General features: G+C 46.0%; 1 protein-coding gene across 1 annotated transcript; it reads right to left on the bottom strand.

Annotated features, from left to right (window-relative positions):
- Positions 1-998: 998 nt before the first annotated feature.
- ip6k2b (inositol hexakisphosphate kinase 2b) lies at positions 999-9,978 on the bottom strand. Its single transcript, XM_080729079.1, has 5 exons — positions 9,372-9,978; positions 5,564-5,798; positions 4,621-4,787; positions 3,696-3,871; positions 999-2,729 (listed from the first exon to the last, which is right to left on the bottom strand). The coding sequence occupies exons 1-5, from the start codon at positions 9,565-9,567 to the stop codon at positions 2,196-2,198; spliced, it is 1,308 nt and encodes a 435-aa protein (XP_080585205.1). The 5' UTR covers positions 9,568-9,978; the 3' UTR covers positions 999-2,195.
- Between the last annotated feature and the right edge of the window lie 597 nt (positions 9,979-10,575).

Below are 10,575 nucleotides of genomic sequence, written 5' to 3'. Positions count from 1 at the left end.
CAACACAAGCTCAACATACCTCCTTTGTAACCTTGCGTGTTGCCTAAACCGGCAACAGGCAGAAGAAGCAGCGTTGCTTTGTTTTGGTCCTCCCTGTTTGTTTGCACCAATCACTATTTAAATGCTCAAGAAGTGTAGTCTTGCCAGTCGCTGCAAGTTGGACTAAAACATGGATATACCAAACAAACCATTCAAAGAATAAGCAAAACTACACCGCATCAAGGGTTTTACTGGGTAGGCCCTAAAATGATGTCCTTGAGCACAGGGAATAGTTTTGGGTTACGACTGATTCCGGTTTGGTAGTTCCTGCCAAAGTGTAGTCCGTTTTGACTACAAAATGGCGTAGGCTATTTCCGCCAAATGCACATTCAGGCCTAGAATTATTGAATGCTTTAACCAGTGAAAAATAGCATATATACAAGCTCACAGCGCAGCACCGAGTGCCGTGCTGCGAGCTTGTATATCTGCTATTTTTGAGTGAACGTTTGTAACTCAAATTTTGCTTCTGGTTGGTCCCTGGAACTAAATATTTTGAGATGGGGGTCCGTGGCCAAATACAAAAACTAACTAACTGAGCTCCAGTTGAGTGAAAAGGTGGCTGGCCAGATTGCTGACATAGAAACATGGGTTTTTCAAAAAAATCTTCATTCAAAACACACTTAGAATAGGGTCAAAATTCAAATTTTTCATGATTTTTCAAAAATAGCAGATCTACAAGCTCGCAGCGCGGCACTCGGTGCCGCGCTGTGAGCTTGTATATCTGCTATTTTTCAATAGTTAAAGCACAAAATAATGATACACAATAATGTATACCCGTTCTAAATGGGTTAACGGTTGTATAAAAAGCGACACTGAAGGACATAATTCGATGCGGCATCTTTTTGCAGAGTATAGGCCATCTGCCAGACTCCTCCCCCAATATGACATGAGAATAAAATATCCGCTGTGTGAGCACCGTGTTCAGTTAATTAATGCAACATATAACAACTATACACCACTTTTAGCACAAACAAATGTCTTTATTCTCCAACATACTGTTGACACACAAGTATTCCAAAGAGGTACCTGCACTTGCAAAAAACAAACGTCACGTAAAATCCATATCAGAACATAACAGAGAGCGACAATATGGAATGTCATCTTTGTATCCATCTATTTCGCATTTTAGTTTGATTTCTTTTCTTTTTTTAAACAAATATTTCAAATAAATAGTTTCTATGTTGACTTTATATCTATTGTTCTTATCAATATATTCTCTTCTTAAGTTGCCGTTTAAGGAATGAAGAGGAGTAAAACAGACAAAAAGAAACAACAAAGGAAAGTGACAATACAAGGATATCATCCCCCATAACACCCATTCAAAATGTTTCTGGTGCAAAATAGCACAGGGGAGACAAAGGGCTGAAAAAAAAGGCAAATCCCTTCTTTTTCTACACCTAAACCCATCTTGTTCTTCCACCACGAAAACAAAAAAGCCCTAAACAATAGTTGATGCTGTAAATCTAAGTGCTCCAATGGATGCACCTAAAAGCCTGCTTGTTACTGGGGTCTACGGAGACACCGTGGGAAAATGTAAAACGTCCCACACGAATTAACCAAGTTGTAAAGTTTGCTACAAGGCTGCGAGACAGCCCAGGTCAGCATGTTGTACAGTCAGTCCCCCACTAGTGTGTGCTGTGCTGTTGGGGGAACAGAAGTCTTTCAATTTTCACCCCCCAAAAACCCTACAGGAAAAAAGCACCAAAACACATACCTAAAACTATGATTGAGCTTAACATTTGTCTCTGTTCTCTTTCACGGTTTATTTTCTCTCTCAGAGAGCACTAACGGTATGAATTAACTAGTCTGTAACAGAGAGGAGGGAGGAGGGAGAGTGCTAGGATGCTACAGGAGTCCCACTGCGAACGGACAGTCAAAAGTCTCGTACAGTATCTCAGTCCCCGAGACGGGGAGAAAAGTGCAAGGAAGAGCACAAGCGGTCCCTTCCCATATATTTAGGAATGGGGAGGATCGAATCTGTGGGCCCTCTTATCTGACCCAGAGACATCCCAGCCATCCCCTCCCTCCAGTGCAGGAGGGCTAGACCCCCATGTGGGCATTAGGAGAATGCGCCATTGTAGGAGTAGGAGCTTTCAGGTCAGCACGCTATTCCTTTGGATGCCGTTTCAAGGGCAATGGCAGCTCCTGGCTGTTTTTTAGTCCGCACCATCCTCCAGCTGGGAGATGATGGTGATCAGGTTCTGAAGGCCAAAGATGTAGCCGCTGTCCTGGCCCTCGTGGACCACGCTGTCCTCGCCGTAGTGGCGGCAGGTGGTGTGGGCAAAGTCGATCATGCGCACGTCCACCGCCGGGCCGCCGGCCTCGGCCGCGCTCCGGGACGAGCGGTTGCCCACGAAGGCTCCCCCTTCCTCCTCCTCCTCCTCGTCGGAGAGGTCGTCCTCGTCGCCTTCCTCTCCACCGCGGTGCCTGTGCCTGGCGGGGGCGGCCCTGGGGGGCTCGCCGTCGTAGATGACGAGCAGGGAGCTGGAGTAGAAGCGGTAGGACTCGCAGGCCTCCAGGGCCGCCTGCATGTCTCTCAGCCGGCGCAGCACCGGCGACAGCAGCTCCCGCCTCAGGCGGGTCCCGTCGCTGAAGTACTGGTACAGGGCCTCCTTGAAGCCCGCCAGGGTCAGCTTGCGGCCGTGGTACTTGTTCATGAACATGAACTGGCCCGAGTCTGAATGGTACACCTGTAGGGAAGGTCAAACGCAAAACATGAGCATGGCACTGCAAACTACTTTTCTACCATGGTATTACAAGTAACACACCCTAATGGCGAGAAGTGACCGTCAGCTCGCGCTGAAACAACAGAGCTTCTGGCACCGCACAGAGACAGACACACAGACAGACGCAGCAGTTCATGTGAGAGCTAGTCAGCGACGCGCCACAGAGCCACGTGAGTGAGACCCACGTGAGCAGTGTTGAATTAGTCTTGGTTCGCATGCCCCCGCCGCCCCATATATTTTCTGAGCAGGGGTCTCGCCTCTCACGCAAACGGACATGCATTGATCCCAAAACCACCAAGTTCACACCTCGCCAACGCTTTAGTGTCACAACAGGGTGTTTTAACAAAGAAACAAGCCTGTATGCATATCAATAGACCTGTATAGTAGGTGTTAAGTGACATGCGCGGGACGTCTCCAGATAAGCGACCCCCCATTGAATCACCAATGCAAGACCTCATGTGAGAGCCAGTCAGCAACGCGCCAGAGCCATGTGAGTGAGACCCATGTGAGTGCCAATCAGCGACACGCCACAGACCCGTGTGAGTGAACGCCACACGAAACATGTTACTTACACCCTTTTGTGACCTGCCTTCATGGATGGAATGGGGGGGAGGAACTATGGGTGGGAGGGACTGAAGTCGATAGGTAACGGAATCTTGTGTATTAGCGTGACACACTGCCTTTAAAACCACCTTTAAATCTATAATAATCCCCCCAAAATACTGTAAGTAATGTAAATATCAGCCCGTACCTTTTCGGTCAAAACATATTTGTTGACTATATTCTGTATGTCTAATAAATGTTGAATCATGACTGAAATAAAGACCTAAAGCTAAACCTAACCACTCACTCACGTCACGTTTTGATACTAACTACGACCGGACAGTCGCAATCACTGAACAGATAGAGTGTTCTGTGCGTTGGCTTTACCTGCATACCACACAGTCGCACTCCAATGGAGGCAGATGTGCTCTGCTGGCATTTGCGAATCTGGTTGGCTTTCTTCTCCTCCGACGCGTCGTCCCCGTGCTGCCGCGTGCCCATCTTCAGATCCAAGACACACGGCACCCTGTGACGCCACGTCAGGTTCTCCAATAGGATGAATTCTGCAATGCGGTCAAGGGCCAAGCAACAAATGGAGGAATGCAAACTAACATAGAACACACTTGTGTTTTTATTGATAGCCGTCATCAATCCAGGCATCCAGTTGACATTTAAAGAGGTGGTGCCATATTTTAGCTTTTTTTTCTGTTTTGGATGTGTCTATGGAGTTAACATTACTCTGATAGACCCCCAGGTATGGTTATAATATGCAAATATGTCTTCACTGTGTATTTTTGGTTACTTCCTGAAAGCTGAAAGCCTCCGAGTCAAAAGGCCCAATTGAAATACACTGATGTAATGAAATCATAATATCAACCCCTCCCCTATTTACCATTCAACAACAACTGTGGGTGTGGCTAACTTCAGCTGGGTCACCACCCACCTGATGACCAGGCATAAGGTGGGTGTGGCCACATAAAGACATAATTCTAAGACTTTCTGTACACTTTTTTTGAAAAGAAATCTTCCTCCAAGTATGATCATAATTCCTGATGATTATGTTGAAGGGCAGTGGTTCTCAACCTGTGGGTCGGGACCCCCAGGGGGTTTAAGGACTTTTTAATACCTCTAAAATGACTAATTCAACATGTCAATATTGTCAATATTAGAGGCAGAAGTTGTGAAAATAGCCAATCTACATGCTCACAACGCCTCGCAACAAGATCTGCTATTATCACTGGAATCACGGCACGTCGTCTTTCAGATGACAAAATGTGCGTTGTCAAGCACCAGCTGCTGGGTGAAAGGATACTGTATTGGTTGCGGTGCTTGGCGTTCTCCTTCATCCTCTGCAGGTGCTGCTGGTGACACTTGAGACTCCAGGGGTTGTGTTTGATCTGGGGAACCACGTTGCCTTTGTCCAGGCTGTAGCAGAGCACCTCCGCCTGCTGCTGCTGCTTCAGCTCCTCACGGTTATAACTGTACCGAAGAAACAAAAAGATGTCAGGATTACTATGACAGCTCAGCTGATGTGGAACCACCAGCCTGTCGGCAGTGGTGTAACTGAACTCGAGTACAGTTTTGAGGTATTTGTACTTTTACTCCACTACAACCAGTAAGACTCCCTTATCGGGAGATAAGCGACCATCAGGTCGCATGTATACACAAATTGGCCTGTAAGGGGCAGGCAAAAAGCAACCTCATGCTGGCGCTAGAAGAGGGGCATGTGAGAAATCAGGGGCCGAGATTGTGGTTTTCCAGCCAAGGAGTGGGTGTGCAAAGTTTGGCATGAATAGGAGCAACGATGCCGGAGATAAGAGTAGGGCCAAAAGTGTGACGTGAAGACAGATGGAGGGACTGACTGACAGACAGCCGGTGGAGGCTTTCATAGTAACTGCGACCTGGCGGTCGCAAAAACATACATCAATCCACTTTAGCCCTATTTTATACCTAGGCTATTTGAAAATAGCATTGCGACACGTTGTGAGCTTGTAGATCTGCTATTTTCAAACATTAATTTTACTTTTGGTATTTTAAGTATATTTTGATACAGATACTTTTGTACTTTTACTCATCAAAAGTACATTTTGAATTCTGGACTTTTACTTGTAACAGAGTGTCTCTACATTGAAGTATCGATACTTTTACTTAGTAAAGAATGTGAGTACTTTTTTCACCTCTGCCTGTCGGGTTATGTTAGTGGCAATGTAAAATCATGTTGCGACTCATGCCACAGCCGTGTCCTAAGTCCTTACCTGATCATCTTGTCCTCCTTACGGCTCTGTCGCGTCCGCTCCTTGCTGTAGTTGTCGTTGTCCAGGAGCAGGACGGACTGCTTCTTGTTGCTCCACTTGATCATCTTGTTCTTGGGCTCGCAGTCGGAGGAGGGGTCCTTGTTCTCCACGTCTGCGGGCTCGCTGGCGTGGAGGGGGTAGGCGAAGAGGCTGAGGTTCCCCTCCTCGTCCCCTTCGAAGCTGACTGATACGACACCTGGGAGGGCAAGACGAGGGGATAGAGGGAGAGACGGGTTAAGATACAGGGTTTTAGCATCAGCCGCCAGGCCGCTTCCTTCGTTACGGTGATGATTATCATCAAGTGCTTACCAACCATTTCGTCTCCCGACGGCACATTTTCTGTAAAGACGTACAGGCACACATACACACACACACACACACACACTACAGATACGAAAAAGAAATCGATAGGAGGAGAAGGACACACAGATGCAGAGAGGAGGAGAAGATTTGGTAGATGCAGAAATAGAGAGAGAGAGAGAGGGGGGGATGGGGCAGCAGAGACAGCATATTATGCTAGCATGAACAGCAGATGTCATGTAATCAGAGCAGTGACAGTGCATACAGTACAGTGGAGCCCATAAAGCATACAGTACAGTGTAGCCCATAAAACAAGAAGCAGAGACACAAAACACCACAGGAGACCGGAGCATGTTAAGATTGATCAAGACCTTTATTAAAGGTCAAACGAGGACAAAGTAATTAAAACAAAAAGGCATTCACAAAACAACAGCCAGAATGAACCCGCATCATATTCCACAATGATCATGTTCACACATATGCCGTGCATAAAATGATAATGATTTTGAATGGGCATCGCACACCAAAATAATTAATAAAATAAAAAAATAGTCCTTAAATCAAAGCAAAAAGCTTTGGATTTTTGCACAGTCCCAAAAGTCTTTTCAGGTTGGACATGTTCTCCTTAAAGAGTCTCTTGGAAAAGGAATCATTCAAACAATTATTTGGCAAACAAAACAAAAAAAAAGAGATGTGACATAGAAGTGAAAAGAGGCAGATGCTTCTAGAACAGTCCGTTTTGAAATCAATAAACACACAGTTGACCCCCGTACACACACACTGGTATTTTATGATACATTAGACCACTTGACTCAACAAACACGCACCCTGGTAACCCCCCGCCCCCGTCCCCCCCTAATAACAATCTTTGAAGGGGTTGTGTAATAATAACACCCCTCTGTGCGGAGTGGGGGAAGTGTCATCGCTCGCAGCGGAGTAAACAGCACAGCTGCAGAATTAAAAAAATAAAGGGACATACAGCGCACAGCAATAGATAGAGGAAGATGGAGTTGTGTGACTATCGGTAGAAAAGAGCAAGATTCACCAGTCAGATCATATGGATACATATATGTCCCATTAAACAAAATCTCTATATATACTGTATATCAGGGGTCTTCAACGTTTTCAGGCCAAGGAACCCTTAGTCGAGAGAGAGAGATGAAGCAAGGACCCCCCACAACCCATAGATACCATATAGTTTCATCGTTTGACGGCACAATCATCAGTGTATTTTGGATTCATGTCAATGTGTGTTTTCAGATACTTAACCAATTGAACCGTCAATACTTAATAAACTTGACCTTTCACTGTGTACTTCTTTTTCTCCTCTAAACCAAAGCTCTTTGCAGAAAATATCCGATCTACAAGATCTACAAGCTCACAACGCCTCGCAGTGCGAGGCGTTGTGAGCTTGTAGATCTGCTATTTTTACCTAAAGTTCTCAGAATATGGACACTAGGGTTCAAGTGGTTAACAGGAGAAATGAAAAGCTTCCTATCACTCAAAGATTTGGAGGACCCCCTGTGGTAACTCTGAGGACCCCCTAGGGGTCCCGGACCCCCTGTTGAAGACCCCTGCTGTATATAATATACATGATACAATCCAACCCTCTGCATTCGCACAAAGAAAATAAAATAACAACTTATTTGAAAGCTAAAATAAAAATAAAATAAAAATCCCTTTGCTGGGTCACCACCACCACTAACTGCTAGATGGCAGTCCATAGGACCCAGCAGCCATCTTTCATCCGCAACCTCAGAGTGCGCAGTGATGTCACTGTTCTGCAGAACTCTCAGGCTACTAATAGCTCTACAGAGCACCTTCCCCATCCCGTTCCCCTCTGCACAGTCTGCAGTGTCATCACATCATGGAGGAGTGGGAATACTATCGTGATTCAATACTTTATATGGGACGGGGTGGCATGGGGAGGGGTGGGGGGGTCCATCTAGGTCATGGGGTGGGCAACTTTGATGATGGAGAGGGCCACTATATTTTCACATTCACTCCAGAGGGCCACAATGCATATACAGTCAAAAATAGCATGCATTTATATTCACTTAACTTTATGAACTTAAATACAAATAAATTGGACGTAAAAAAGACTAGTGCTAAGTAATTACGCTACTAATATAGACTGAAGTAATTAAAGCGGATCATGTTTGCATGTTTACAATTATTGTAACAGCTGAAATCAATAATATATCAGTATTCCGATTTTAACCTGAGGGCTGCATTAAGTGAAGGTGGCTGTCAGTGAAGGTCTGCCAGTTGCCCATGTATGATCTAGGTTGATGGTGGGTGAGTCAGACAGACAGACAGACAAGTGAGTGTTTCAGTGTTTTCATGTATTATTCATGAACAGAAAGTGGGTTCCAGGGACTGTCAGGGTTATCCAAACAGACCTTTACAGATGTGTAACTGTATATAAGTGATACTCTCACAGCTCTGTGCATCATTGAAATAAGTTTGAACATTGTGCATCATGTTATTCAGAACACTGTGCATGCTTAATGCCACCACTATCTGCTCTGAGTCCCTGGTCCTGGTCCACCACATCTCAAATCTTTTTTTAGTCCCAGATATGCTGCATTATGCGGAGTCAGGTAACATGCTGAACACACACTGTCTGAACACATGAGATCAGAGACAATCTGGAATTTGATATTCCACACACTGGCAGATATGTCTCCATGACGGGCCTGGGCCAGACATGGAGACATCAGACATCCCCTTGGATCTGTCTCTCCTAATTTATTTTCTCCACCCCATGAAAGTAACCTAGCCACGATGGAGGCTGCCTCTTGGCAAGCTCGTGCTCTTGGCAAGCGATGGTTGTCTGTCTGACTCTGGAGGTGCCCCTTCACACGCACGAGCGCGCGCGTGCACCTTCACACGCACGAGCGCGCGCGTGCACACACACACACACACACACACACACACACACACACACACACACACACACACACACACACACACACACACACACACACACGATAGGGTGTCACATCCCAGGCGCCCCAGGGCGCGTGACACGCCAGTGAACTCAACATGTTACATAAAAGGTCTGATGAAACGTTTTAGCAATGATAATGTGGCATGCGTATCATGATGTATTTTAGTGGTTTGTGTGCTTGTTTATCTCTACAGAATAATCCATATAATAGTAATAATGATTGTGCATCAACGCCATGATACCAAAGAAAATAACTAATATGATGACAAAAACTGCAAAATAAATGATTGTCAACAGAGATGATGATTGAGAATATTTCTGATGATGGTACAATGCTGCCTTTTTACAACAACAAAATATGCAACACACGCACAGCTGTCATAATGGCTGTCATAATGGAAAGCAGAACAGAGGGGGGTAGGTAGAGAACAACAGACAGAGATCTAAAGAGAGGCACATTATTACAACAAAAGCGACACCACTAGTAGGCTTTGTCGTTTCCGGGCTCCCACCTACCTTTATACTGCGGGGTGAACTTGCGCATCTCGGGAGGGAGGCTCTTGTAGAACTGGTGCTCGCGGGGGATCAGGGGCTTGCAGATGGTCTGCTCCCCGAAGCGCAGCACGCAGGAGTGGCCCCCGACCTGGTGCACGAAGGGCTCAAGCATCACCCCTTTTTCCGCCTGCATTAGCGCTTCGAGAGCGGGGCTCATCCTCACTCCGCATCGGACAGCGAAACTGGGTGGACCCACGGTGGCAGCGGGGGGGCAAAGAAATAGAGGCTCGACCCTTGGCCAAGCTCCCTATCCGCCTGTTCCTCTGCGAGATGCTCGCTAGGAGGCACTGCTGGCCTCTCTCTCTCTCTCTCTCTCTCTCTGGTGGCCTGATCGCTGCTCACACGCAGCAGTAAAAACAAAGGGCAGATCAGAGGAAGGAGAGAGAAATAGAGGTGAAAATCCTTTTAGATCGCCTTTCCTGGTGCGCGGGGAATGTGCGCCGAGTCCTCCGTTGGGTTAGGATTATTTCCCCCGTGTAAGTAGGTATAAAAACGACTATTTAAACAGCTACGATGCTGTACAAAACAAGATCTCGGGGCGATCGCTCTGCTCTGACGTCTGTGCTCGTTATGCTGCTGAGCTGAGCTCCGAAAGGGACAAAATGATCTTTTGCCGTCCCTAAGCTCCACCCTCTGCCCACAGCCGGCCTATCAGAGGGCGGTAACTGTCGCTGGGAGGAGCCACTGTACCTAGGGATAGGATCAAGAGGTTCGGGCAAACAAAGAGGAAAGACTGATATATGGGGGGAGGGGAGAAAGAACTGGAAAAACACTACAGACAAAAACACACACACACACACACACACACACACACACACACACTCTCAAGGCATTTTACAAGACAACAAGGCTGCAGGACATGTTGTGAACCACCTATTTCTTTTTCTTTTTTACCGTCTATGGTATAAACACTATTACAGTCGTTGAAGCTACAGCCTAGAACAGAGAATGATTTTTGTAGCAGTTCCATTTCCTTGCATTCTTTTTGTTGTTTACAGGCTGCAATTAACCTGTTTCTTTCAACATATTAAGGCATCTTCTTCATAAAAGAAGATAGGATGGCTGTAAAGTAAATGATAATTTAGCCTATAAACAAGTGAAATTGAAACTGAGTGATATGACACATTTGGAACTGGAACAGCTGATGAATGATCTTTGCAGGGTT

This window comes from Nannobrachium achirus (assembly GCF_963921795.1).
Source record: "Nannobrachium achirus genome assembly, chromosome: 6".
NCBI lineage: Eukaryota > Metazoa > Chordata > Actinopteri > Myctophiformes > Myctophidae > Nannobrachium > Nannobrachium achirus.
The sequence above is the reverse complement of the archived record's forward strand: the minus strand, read 5'-3'. Positions and strand labels throughout refer to the sequence as shown.